General features: G+C 47.7%; 1 protein-coding gene across 1 annotated transcript in view; it reads right to left on the bottom strand.

Moving 5' to 3' along the window:
• LOC134344233 (cyclin-dependent kinase inhibitor 1-like) overlaps positions 1–12,444 on the bottom strand; it is a 38,593-nt gene extending 26,149 nt beyond the window's left edge. The window contains exon 1 of the mRNA XM_063043689.1: positions 12,076–12,444. Within this exon, the coding sequence (XP_062899759.1) occupies positions 12,076–12,078 (3 nt within the window). The 5' untranslated portion in view covers positions 12,079–12,444. The remainder of the gene's footprint in view (positions 1–12,075) is intronic.
• Between the last annotated feature and the right edge of the window lie 298 nt (positions 12,445–12,742).

Genomic DNA, 12,742 nt, shown 5'->3' with positions numbered 1-12,742 from the left:
TGAGAGAGAGAGAGAATGTGTGTGAGAGAGAGAGAATGTGTGTGTGAGAGAGAGAGAGAACGTGTGTGAGAGGGAGAATGTGTGTGTGAGAGAGAGAGGATGCGTGTGAGAGAGAGAATGTGTGTGAGAGAGAGAGAATGTGTGAGTGAGAGAATGTGTGTGAGAGGAGGGTGATGTGTGTGTGTGAAGGAATGTGTGTGTGAGAGAGAGAATGTGAGAGAGAAAGAATGTGTGTGAGAGAGACAGAATGTGTGTGTGAGAGAATGTGTGAGAGAGAGAGAGGATGTGTGTGTGTGAGAGAGAATGTGTGTGAGCGAGAGAGACTGTGTGAAAGAGAGAGAATGTGTGTGTGAGAGAGAGTCTGTGTGTGAGACAGAATGCATTTGTGAAAGAGAGAGAGCGATAGAGAGAGAGAATGTGCGTGTGGGAGAGAGAATGTGTGTGTGTGTGAGAGAGAGAGAGACTGTGTGTGAGAGAGAGTGTGTGTGTGAGAGATAGAGAATGTGTGAGGGGGAGGGTGATGTGTGTGTGAGAGAGAGGATGTGTGTATGACAGAATGAATGTGAGAGAGAGAGAGAATGTGTGTGAGAGAGAATGTGTGAGTGAGAGAATGTGTATGAGAGGAGGGTGATGTGTGCGTGTGAAGGAATGTGTGTGTGAGAGAGAGAGAACGTGTGTGAGAGGGAGAAAGTGTGTGTGGGAGAGAGAGGAGGTGTCTGAGAGGAGGGTGATGTGTGTGTGTGAAGGAATGTGTGAGAGAGAGAGAGAATGTGTGAGAGAGAGAATGTGTGTGTGTGAGAGAATGTGTGTGTGTGAGAGAATGTGTGTGAGAGAGAGAATGTGTGAGAGAGAGAATGTGTGAGACAGAGAATGAGAGAGAGATAGAGAATGTGTGTGAGAGAGAGAATGTGAGAGAGAAAGAATGTGTGTGAGAGAGAGAGAATGTGTGTGTGAGAGAGAGAGAATGTGTGTGTGAGAGAATGTGTGAGAGAGAGAGGATGTGTGTGTGAGAGAGAGAGGAGGTGTCTGAGAGGAGGGTGATGTGTGTGTGTGAGAGAATGTGTGTGAGAGAGAGAATGTGTGAGAGAGAGAGAATGTGTGAGACAGAGAATGAGAGAGAGATAGAGAATGTGTGTGAGAGAGAGAATGTGGGATAGACAGAATGTGTGTGAGAGAGAGAGAATGTGTGTGTGAGAGAATGTGTGAGAGAGAGAGGATGTGTGTGTGAGAGAGAGAGGAGGTGTCTGAGAGGAGGGTGATGTGTGTGTGTGAGAGAATGTGTGTGAGAGAGAGAATGTGTGAGAGAGAGAGAATGTGTGAGACAGAGAATGAGAGAGAGATAGAGAATGTGTGTGAGAGAGAGAATGTGAGATAGAAAGAATGTGTGTGAGAGAGAGAGAATGTGTGTGTGAGAGAGAGAGAATGTGTGTGTGAGAGAATGTGTGAGAGAGAGAGGATGTGTGTGTGTGAGAGAGAATGTGTGTGAGCGAGAGAGACTGTGTGAAAGAGAGAGAATGTGTGTGTGAGAGAGAGTCTGTGGTGAGACAGAATGCGTTTGTGAAAGAGAGAGAGTGATAGAGAGAGAGAAGTGTGTGTGGGAGAGAGAATGTGTGTGTGTGTGAGAGAGAGAGACTGTGTGTGAGAGAGAGGATGTGTGTGTGAGATATAAAGTGTGTATTAGAGATAGAGAATGTGTGAGAGGGGAGGGTGATGTGTGTGTGAGAGAGAGGATGTGTCTGAGAAGAGGGTGATGTGTGTGTGTGAAGGAAGGTGTGAGAGAGAGAATGTGTGTGTGTGAATGAGAATGTGTTAGAGAGAGAGAATGTGTGTGTGTGAGAGAGAATGTGTGAGACAGAGAATGAGAGAGAGAGAGAGAATGTGTGTGAGAGAGAGAATGTGTGAGACAGAGAATGAGAGAGAGAGAGAATGTGTATGAGAGAGAGAATGTGAGAGAGAAAGAATGTGTGTGAGAGAGAGAATGTGTGTGTGAGAGAGAGAGAATGTGTGTGTGAGAGAATGTGTGAGAGAGAGAATGTGTGTGAGAGAGAGAGAGACTGTGTGAAAGAGAGAGAATGTGTGTGTGAGAGAGAGTCTGTGTGTGAGACAGAATGCGTTTGTGAAAGAGAGAGTGTGATAGAGAGAGAGAATGTGCGTGTGGGAGAGAGAATGTGTGTGTGTGTGTGTGTGTGTGTGAGAGAGAGAGAGAGAGCTGTGTGTGAGAGAGAGAATGTGTGAGACAGAGAATGAGAGAGAGAGAGAATGTGTGTGAGAGAGAGAATGTGAGAGAGAGAGAATGTGTGGGTGAGAGAGAGAGTCTGTGGTGAGACAGAATGCATTTGTGAAAGAGAGAGTGTGATAGAGAGAGAGAATGTGCATGTGGGAGAGAGAATGTGTGTGTGTGTGAGAGAGAGAGACTGTGTGTGAGAGAGAGAATGTGTGTGAGAGAGAGAGACTGTGTGAGAGAGAATGTGTGTGAGAGAGAGAGACTAGAGACTGTGTGAAAGAGAGAGAATGTGTGTGAGAGAGAGTCTGTGTGTGAGACAGAATACGTTTGTGAAAGAGAGAGTGTGATAGAGAGAGAGAATGTGCGTGTGGGAGAGAGAATGTGTGTGTGTGAGAGTGAGAGAGACTGTGTGTGAGAGAGAGAGTGTGTGTGTGAGATATAAAGTGTGTGTGAGAGATAGAGAATGTGTGAGAGGGGAGGGTGATGTGTGTGTGAGAGAGAGGATGTGTCTGAGAGGAGGGTGATGTCTGTGTGTGAAGGAAGGTGTGAGAGAGAGAATGTGTGTGTGTGTGAGAGAGAGAGAATGTGTGAGAGAAGGGATGTGTTAGAGAGAGTGTGTGTGAGAGAGAGAGAATGTGTGAGAGAGAGAGAATGTGTGAGAGAGAGAATGCGTGTGATAGAGAATGTGTGAGAGGGGAGGGTGATGTGTGTCTGAGAGAGAATGAGTGTGAGAGAGAGAATGTCTGAGAGAGAGAATGTGTGAGAGAAAATGTGTGTGTGTGAGAGAGAGAGAGAGAATGTGTGTGAGAGAGAGAGAATGTGTGTGTGAGAGAGAGAGAACGTGTGTGAGAGGGAGAATGTGTGTGTGAGAGAGAGAGGACGTGTCTGAGAGGAGGGTGATGTGTGTGTGTGAGAGAATGTGTGTGCGAGAGAGAGAATGTGTGTGTGAGAGAGAATGTGTGTATGAGAGAGTGAATGTGAGAGAGAGAGAGAACGTGTGTGAGAGAGAGAATGTGTGTGAGAGAGAGAGAAATTGTGAGAGAGAGAGAAATTGTGAGAGAGAGAATGTGTGAGTGAGAGAATGTGTATGAGAGGAGGGTGATGTGTGCGTGTGAAGGAATGTGTGTGTGAGAGAGAATGTGTGTGAGTGAGAGAATGTGTGAGACAGAGAATGAGAGAGAGATAGAGAATGTGTGTGAGAGAGAGAATGTGAGAGAGAAAGAATGTGTGTGTGAGAGAGAGAATGTGTGTGTGAGAGAATGTGTGAGAGAGAGAGGATGTATGTGTGTGAGAGAGAATGTGTGTGTGAGAGAGAGACTGTGTGAAAGAGAGAGAATGTGTGTGAGAGAGAGTCTGTGTGTGAGACAGAATGCGTTTGTGAAAGAGAGAGTGTGATAGAGAGAGAGAATGTGCGTGTGGGAGAGAGAATGTGTGTGTGTGTGTGTGAGAGAGAGACTGTGTGTGTGAGATATAAAGTGTATGTGAGAGAGAGAATGTGTGAGAGGGGAGGGTGATGTGTGTGTGAGAGAGAGGATGTGTCTGAGAAGAGGGTGATGTGTGTGTGTGTGAAGGAAGGTGTGAGAGAGAGAATGTGTGTGTGTGTGTGAGAGAGAGAGAGAACATGTGAGAGAGAGAGAGAATGTGTGAGAGAGAGAAAATGTCTGACAGAGAGAATGTGTGAGAGAAAATGTGTGTGTGTGTGAGAGAGAGAGAGAATGTGTGTGAGAGAGAGAGAATGTGTGTGTGAGAGAGAGAGGATGTGTCTGAGAGGAGGGTGATGTGTGTGTGTGAGATAATGTATGTGTGAGAGAGAGAATGTGTGTGTGAGAGAATGTGTGAGAGAGGGAATGTGTGTGTGTGAGAGTGAGACTGTGTGTGAGACAGAATGTGTTTGTGAAAGAGAGAATGTGATAGAGAAGAGAATGTGCATGTGTGAGAGAGAATGTGTGTGTGTGAGAGAGAGAGAAAATGTGTGAGAGAAAGGATGTGTTAGAGAGAGTGTGTGTGTGAGGGAGAGAATGTGTGTGAGAGAGAATGCATGTGATAGAGAATGTGTGAGAGGGGAGGGTGATGTGTGTGCGTGTGAGAGAGAATGAGTGTGAGAGAGAGAAAGTGTGAGAAAATATGTGAGAGAGAGTATGTGTGTGAGAGAGAGAGAATGTGTGTGTGAGAGAATGTGTGTGTGAGAGAGAATGTGTGTAAGAGAGAGAATTGTGTCAGATAGAGTATGTGTGTAAGAGAGAGACTGTGTGTGAGAGATAGAGAATGTGTGAGGGGGAGGGTCATGTGTGTGTGTGAGAGAGAGAGAATAAGTGTGAGAGAGAGAGAATGTGTGTGAGAGAGAGAGAATGTGTTAGAGAGAGAGAATGTGTGTGTGTGAGAGAAAGAATGTGTGTGTGTGAGAGAGAGAATATGTGTGTGTGTAAGAGAGACTGTGCGTGAGAGAGAATATGTGTGTGTGTAAGAGAGACTGTGTGTGAGAGAGAATATGTGTGTGAGAGAGAATGCGTGTGTGAGAGAGAATGCATGTGTGAGAGAGAATGTGTGTGTGTGTGAGAGAGAGAATGTGAGTGAGAGAGAGAGAATGTGTGTGTGTGAGAGAGAGAATGTGTGAGAGAGAATGTGTGTGTGTGTGAGAGAGAGAATGTGAGTGAGAGAGAGAGAATGTGTGTGTGTGAGAGAGAGAATGTGTGAGAGAGAGAGAATGTGTGAGAGAGAGAATGTGTGTGTGAGAGTGAGAATGTGTGTGTGAGAGAGAGACTGTGTGTGAGAGAGAGACTGTGTGTGAGAGAGAGTGTGTGTGTGAGAGATAGAGAATGTGTGAGAGGGGAGGGTGATGTGTGTGTGAGAGGGAGAATGTGTGTGTGAGAGAGAGGATGTGTCTGAGAGGAGGGTGATGTGTGCGTGTGAAGGAATGTGTGTGTGAGAGAGAGAATGTGTGTGTGACAGAGAGAGAATGTGTCTGAGAGGAGGGTGATGTGTGTGTGTGAAGGAATGTGTGAGAGAGAATGTGTGTGTGTGTGAGAGAGAGAATGTGTGAGAGAAAGGATGTGTTAGAGAGAGTGTGTGAGAGAGCAAATGTGAGAGAGAATGTGAGAGACAGAGAACGTGTGTGAGAGAGAAAATGTGAGAGAGAGAATGTATGCGAGAGGGAGAATGTGTGAGAGAGAGAATGCGTGTGATAGAGAATGTGTGTGAGGGGAGGGTGATGTGTGTGTGTGTGAGAGAGAATGAGTGTGAGAGAGAGAATATCTGAGAGAGAGAATGTGTGAGAGAGAATGTGTGTGAGACAGAATGTGTGTGAGAGAGAGAATGTGTCTGTGAGAGAGAATGTGTGTGTGTGAGAGAGAGAGAATGTGTGCGACAGAATTGTGAGAGAGAGAATGTGTGTGTGTGAATGAGAATGTGTTAGAGAGAGAGAATGTGTGTGTGAGAGAGAGAATGCGTGTGTGTGAGAGAGAGAATGTGTCTGTGAGAGAGAATGTGTGTGTGTGAGAGAGAGAGAGAATGTGTGTGACAGAATTGTGAGAGAGAGAATGAGTGAGAGGGAATGTGTGTGAGAGAGCAAATGTGAGAGAGAATGCTTGAGAGAGAGAGAATGTATGAGAGAGCAAATGTGAGAGAGAGAAAATGTGTGTGAGAGGGAGAATGTGTGAGAGAGAGAATGCGTATGATAGAGAATGTGTGTGAGGGGAGGGAGATGTGTGTGAGAGAGAATGAGTGTGAGAGAGAGAATGTCTGAGAGAGAGAATGTGTGAGAGAGAATGTGTGTGAGACAGAATGTGTGTGAGAGAGAGAATGTGTCTGTGAGAGAGAATGTGTGTGTGTGAGAGAGAGAGAATGTGTGCGACAGAATTGTGAGAGAGAGAATGTGTGTGTGTGAATGAGAATGTGTTAGAGAGAGAGAATGTGTGTGTGAGAGAGAGAATGCGTGTGTGTGTAAGAGAGATTGTGCGTGAGGGAGAATGTATGTGTGTGTAAGAGAGACAGTGTGTGAGAGAGAATATGCGTGTGTGAGAGAAAGACTGTGTGAGAGAGACTGTGTGTGAGAGAGAGAGAATGTGTGAGAGAGAGAGGACTTGTGTGAGAGAGAGAATGTGTGTGTGTGTGAGAGAGACAGAATGTGAGAGAGAGAGAATGTGTGTGAGAGAGAGGATGTGAGAGAGAGAGAATGTGTGTGAGAGAGAGGATGTGTGAGAGAGAGTGTGTGTGTGAGAGAGAGAGGACTTGTGTGAGAGAGAGAATGTGTGTGTGAGAGAGCGAATGTCTGTGTGAGACAGGGAATATATGTGAGAGAGAATGTGTGTGTGTGTGAGAGAGAGAGACTGTGTGAGAGAGTGTGTGTGAGAGAATGTGTGTGTGAGAGAGAATGTGTGTGTGAGAGAGAATGTGTGTGTGAGAGAGAGAGAATGTGTTAGAGAGAGAATGTGTGTGTGAGAGAGAGAGAATGTGTGTGTGAGAGGGAGAATATGTGTGTGTGAGAGGGAGAATATGTGTGTGTGAGAGAGAGAGGATGTGTCTGAGGGGAGGGTGATGTGTGTGTGTGAGAGGAGGGTGTTGTGAGCGTGTGAAGGAATGTGTGAGAGAGAGAATGTGTGTGAGAGAGAGAGAGAATGTGTGAGAGAGAAAATGAGTGTGAGAGGGAGAATATGTGTGTGTGAGAGAGAGGATGTGTCTGAGAGGAGGGTGATGTGTGTGAGTGAAGGAATGTGTGAGAGAGAGCATGTGTGTGTGTTTGTGAGAGAGAGAGAATGTGTGTGTGTGAGAGAGAATGTGTGAGAGAGAGAATGTGTGTGAGTGAGAGAATGAGAGAGAGAGAGAATGTGTGTGAGTGAGCAAATGTGTGAGAGAGGGAATGTGTGTGAGAGAGAGAATGTGTGTGTGAGAGAGAGAGAGAATGTGTGTGTGAGAATGTGTGAGAGAGAGCGAATGTGTATGGGCGAGTGTGTTTGAGAGAGAGCTTGTGTGTGAGAGAAAGAGAGTGTGTGTGAGAGATAGAGAATGTGTGAGAGGGGAGGGTGCTGTGTGTGTGTGAGAGAGACTGTGTGTGTGAGAGAGAGAATGTGTGTGAGAGAGAATGTGTGTGTGAGAGAGAGAATGTGTTTGACAGAGAGAATGTGTGTGTGAGAGACAGAATGTGTGTGACAGAGAGAATGTGTGTAAGGGAGAGAGAATGTGTGTGTGAGAGAGAGAGAGGATGTGTCTGAGAGGAGGGTGCTGTGTGTGTGAGAGAGGAGGGTGATGTGTGTGTGAAGGAATGTGTGTGTGAGAGAGAGAATGTGTGTGTGTGAGAGAGAGAGAATGTGTGTCAGAGAGACTGTGTGAGAGACCAAATGTGAGAGAGAGAAAATGTGTGTGAGAGAGAGAATGTGTGTGAGAGAGAGAATGTGTGTGAGATAGAGAGAATGTGTGTGAGAGAGAGAATGTGTGTGTGAGAGAGAATGTGTGTGAGAGAGAGAATGTGTGTGAGATAGAGAGAAAGTGTGTGAGAGAGAGAATGTGTGTGAGAGAGAGAATGTGTGTGTGAGAGAGAATGTGTGTGAGAGAGAGAGAATGTGTGTGAGAGAGAGAATGTGTGTGTGAGAGAGACAGGATGTGTCTGAGAGGAGGGTGATGTGTGTGTGTGAAGGAATGTGTGAGAGACAGCATGTGTGTGTGTTTGTGAGAGAGAGAGAATGTGTGTGTGAGAGAGAGGATGTGTGTGAGAGAGAGAATGTGCATGTGAGAGAGAGAATGTGTGAGAGAGAGAATGTGTGTGCGAGAGAGAGAATGAGTGTATGTGAAAGAGAGAATGTGTGTGTGAGAATGTGTGAGAGAGAGCGAGTGTTTGTGTATGGGAGAGTGTGTTTGAGTGCTTGGTGTGAGAGAAAGAGAATGTGTGTGTGAGAGAGAGAATGTGTGTGAGAGAGAGAGAATGTGTGAGAGAGAGAATGTGTGTGTGAGAGAGAGAATGTGTGGGAGAGTGTGTTTGTGTGTGAGAGAGAGAATGTGTGTGTGAGAGAGAATGTGTGTGAGAGAGAGAATGTTTGAGAGAGAGAGAATGTGTGTGAGTGAGAGAATGAGAGAGAGAGAGAGAATGTGTGTGAGAGAGCAAATGTGTGAGAGAGGGAAAGTGTGTGACAGAGAGAATGTGTGTGTGAGAATGTGTGAGAGAGAGCGAGTGTTTGTGTATGGGAGAGTGTGTTTGAGAGAGTGCTTGTGTGTGAGAGAGAGAATGTGTGTGAGAGAGAATGTGTGTGAGAGAGAGAATGTGTGAGAGAGAGAATGTGTGGGAGAGAGAATGTGTGAGAGAGAGAGAATGTGTGTGAGAGAGAGAATGTGTCTGTGAGAGAGAATGTGTGTGTGTGAGAGAGAGAGAATGTGTGTGACAGAATTGTGAGAGAGAGAATGAGTGAGAGGGAATGTGTGTGAGAGAGAATGTGTGAGAGGGAACGTGTGTAAGAGAGAGACTGTGTGTGTGAGAGAGAGTGTGTGTGTGTGAGATATAGAGTGTGTGTGAGAGATAGAGAATGTGTGAGGGGGAGGATGATGTGAGTGTGTGTGAGAGAGAGAATATGTGTGAGAGAGAGAGAATGTGTGTGAGAGAGAGAGAATTTGTGAGATAGAGAGAATGTGTGTGAGAGAGAGAATGTGTGTGAGAGAGAGAATGTGTGAGAGAGAGAATGTGTGAGAGAGAGAGAATGTGTGTGAGAGAGAGAATGTGTCTGTGAGAGAGAATGTGTGTGTGTGAGAGAGAGAGAATGTGTGTGACAGAATTGTGAGAGAGAGAATGAGTGAGAGGGAATGTGTGTGAGAGAGAATGTGTGAGAGGGAACGTGTGTAAGAGAGAGACTGTGTGTGTGAGAGAGAGTGTGTGTGTGTGAGATATAGAGTGTGTGTGAGAGATAGAGAATGTGTGAGGGGGAGGATGATGTGAGTGTGTGTGTGAGAGAGAATATGTGTGAGAGAGAGAGAATGTGTGTGAGAGAGAGAGAATTTGTGAGATAGAGAGAATGTGTGTGAGAGAGAGAATGTGTGTGAGAGAGAGAGAATGTGTGTGAGAGAGAGAATGTGTGTGTGAGAAAGAGAGGATGTGTCTGAGAGGAAGGTGTTGTGTGCGTGTGAAGGAATGTGTGAGAGAGAGAATGTGTGTGAGAGAGAGAATGTGTGTGTGAGAGAGAGAGGATGTGTCTGAGAGAAGGGTGATGTGTGTGTGTGAAGGAATGTGTGAGAGACAGCATGTGTGTGTGTTTGTGAGAGAGAGAGAATGTGTGTGTGAAAGAGAGGATGTGAGAGAGAGAATGTGTGTGAGTGAGAGAATGAGAGAGAGAGAGAATGTGTGTGAGCGAGCAAATGTGTGAGAGAGGGAATGTGTGTGAGAGAGAGAGAATTTGTGAGATAGAGAGAATGTGTGTGAGAGAGAGAATGTGTGTGAGAGAGAGAATGTGTGTGAGAGAGAGAGAATGTGTGTGAGAGAGAGAATGTGTGTGTGAGAGAGAGAGGATGTGTCTGAGAGGAAGGTGTTGTGTGCGTGTGAAGGAATGTGTGAGAGAGAGAATGTGTGAGAGAGAGAGAATGTGTGTGTGAGAGAGAGAATGAGTGTGAGAGGGAGAATATATGTGTGTGAGAGAGAGGATGTGTCTGAGAGGAGGGTGATGTATGTGTGTGAAGGAATGTGTGAGAGACAGCATATGTGTGTGTTTGTGAAAGAGAGAGAATGTGTGTGTGAGAGAGAGGATGTGTGTGAGAGAGAGAATGTGTGTGTGAGAGAGAGAGGATGTGTCTGAGAGAAGGGTGATGTGTGTGTGTGAAGGAATGTGTGAGAGACAGCATGTGTGTGTGTTTGTGAGAGAGAGAGAATGTGTGTGTGAAAGAGAGGATGTGAGAGAGAGAATGTGTGTGAGTGACAGAATGAGAGAGAGAGAGAATGTGTGTGAGCGAGCAAATGTGTGAGAGAGGGAATGTGTGTGAGAGAGAGAATGTGTGTGTGAGAGAGAGAATGTGTGTGTGAGAGAGAATGTGTGTGAGAGAGAGAATGTGAGAGAGAGAGAGAGAGAGAATGTGTGAGAGAGAGCGAGTGTTTGTGTATGGGAGAGTGTGTTTGAGAGAGTGCTTGGTGTGAGAGAAAGAGAATGTGTGTGAGAGAGAATGTGTGTGTGAGAGAGAGAATGTGTGGGAGAGTGTGTTTGTGTGTGAGAGAGAGAATGTGTGTGTGAGAGAGAATGTGTGTGAGAGAGAGAATGTGTGAGAGAGAGAGAATGTGTGTGAGTGAGAGAATGAGAGAGAGAGAGAGAGAATGTGTGTGAGAGAGCAAATGTGTGAGAGAGGGAATGTGTGTGAGAGAGAGAATGTGTGAGAGAGGGAATGTGTGTGAGAGAGAGAGCGAGTGTTTGTGTATGGGAGAGTGTGTTTGAGAGAGTGCTTGTGTGTGAGAGAAAGAGAATGTGTGTGTGAGAGAGAGAATGTGTGAGAGAGAGAATGTGTGTGTGAGAGAGAATGTGTGTGAGAGAGAGAATGTGTGTGTGAGAATGTGTGAGAGAGAGCGAGTGTTTGTGTATGGGAGAGTGTGTTTGAGAGAGTGTTTGTGTGTGAGAGAAAGAGAATATGTGTGTGAGAGAGCGAGTGAGATAATTTATGCGAGAGAGACAGAAAGAGAAAGTGAGGGATGTGTGAGAGAGATGGCGAAGGGAAGTGTGAGAGAAAGAGGTTGGGGGATTATTTGGGTGGGGGCGTTATTGTGGCAGCACTGTTTCGCAAACCTCCCATCGCACTCAGCATCTCCGATGTGATTTCGGGAAAACACCAACTCCATTCCCCGGGACGGGTAGGGGCTCTGCTGTTGTCGAGAACAAGTCAGGACGTGACCAGGGACTGTGAAGGGAGGAGCGTCGGGAGAGACCGTGTCGGGGGGTAACAGACAGGGTGGGGTGAGGTGGTGTCGGGAGGTTGGGTCACTTCGCCGAGAACGGCCCACGACCGGAGAGCTCTGCCCGGGCAGGTTCCCGCATGGGGGGAGGGGTGCGGAGTGGTCTGTAGTGTAGCGGGCCGAGCGGCCTTCTGGGCTCGGGCACAGACTACGAACATCTGCCCACCAGCGGAGCAATGGGAGAGCAGATACTGGAAGAGCGGGTGGAGACCCCTCCGCTCCCCATCCCCTTTGGCCTCCCAGAGGGAGAGTACTGACCCGTCCTCAGGACAACATGTTCGCTATGGGCACCGTAAGGAACAGGGACCCCGGCACCCACCGATACAGGAACAAGGTACTCCTCAATTATAGGGACTGAGCTGAACAGACTCCCGAGACCCCCAGGTGTGGGGACTGAGCTGAAACAGGGTCCCGGGACCCCTAAGTTTGGGGACCGAGCTGAACAGACTCCCGGGACCCCAGGTGTGGGGACTGAGTTGAAATAGGGTCCCGGGACCCTCGGTATGGGGACAACTGAAACGGGGTCCCGGGACCCCCAGGTGTGGGGACTGGTCTGAACAGACTGCCGGGACCACTGGATTATGGGCTCTGAGTTCAGGCAGCCCCGGTCTGGTCTTCAACGGAACGTGCCCGGGCAGAGCTCAGGCCCCGGACAACCAGCTGATGTCAATGAGGAAATTTCAGTCTCCCAGACTCAGCGGTGAGAGTCCAGGGACAGAGTCTCGAGAGAGGACCGCCCCAAACTTCGGGGTCCATCCCGCACCGGGAGGTCCCGATAGCGGACGACCCGAACTGGTGGGGTGGGTCTATCCCGAACCGGGAAGCAATGCTTCCGAGTGTGAGAAGTTTTGTATCAAGGTGACATCAGAACCCAGGCAGACCAGCACCCTCTTCGGACCTTTTCGGTAGCCCACCCCCCATGTCTAATCCTATTCCGGGTACCCACCATGTCGGCTGCGAAGTGAAACCGGGAGATGTCCGTCACCAAACAGGGAAATATCTCGGGAGCGGTGTATCCTTCACCGGGAGATGTCCCGGCACTTGCCTGTCCTGAACAGGGAGATGTCCCGAGAGCGGTCCGTCCCAAACCGGGAGAGATCGGTACTGTACTGTCCCGGGAGGGCGTCGTGCACGGAGCTCAGCCCAGGCTGCGCGCTGTGCCGGGACCGGTGTGCGTGCTCTGAGTACGAAAAGAACTGTCAACAGAAGGAGTGTTTGCGTCGAGACCGAAAGTCTGGTCCCCAGCATTGCGAAAGGTTGCGGGTCAGATGACGCACCGGCCGGCCGGGCCGGCCCGCCCGCCCCGCCCCGAGAGTGGGAGGCGGAAGCTACCCTGTCAGTGGTGCTTCGCAGCAGAATCAGGTGTTAAACCTCCGGCAGATACTGTGAAATTTGCTCATTTGCGGCAGCAGTACATTGCGATACAGAGGAATAAATCGATAAATTACAATAAGATTTATGTTTTGAGGTGTTCATGGGTTCATTTTCCTGTCGGAAATCTGACAGTGGAGGGGAAGAAGCTGTTCCTGAAACATTGAGTGTGTGCCTTCAGGCTTCTGTACCTCCTCCCCGATGGTAGCAATGAGACGAGGGCACGTCCTGGGTGGAGGACT

The sequence above is a fragment of the Mobula hypostoma genome, chromosome 3 (assembly GCF_963921235.1).
Source record: "Mobula hypostoma chromosome 3, sMobHyp1.1, whole genome shotgun sequence".
NCBI lineage: Eukaryota > Metazoa > Chordata > Chondrichthyes > Myliobatiformes > Myliobatidae > Mobula > Mobula hypostoma.
Note: the sequence above shows the minus strand (reverse complement) of the source record. Positions and strands in the feature narration are given on the sequence as shown.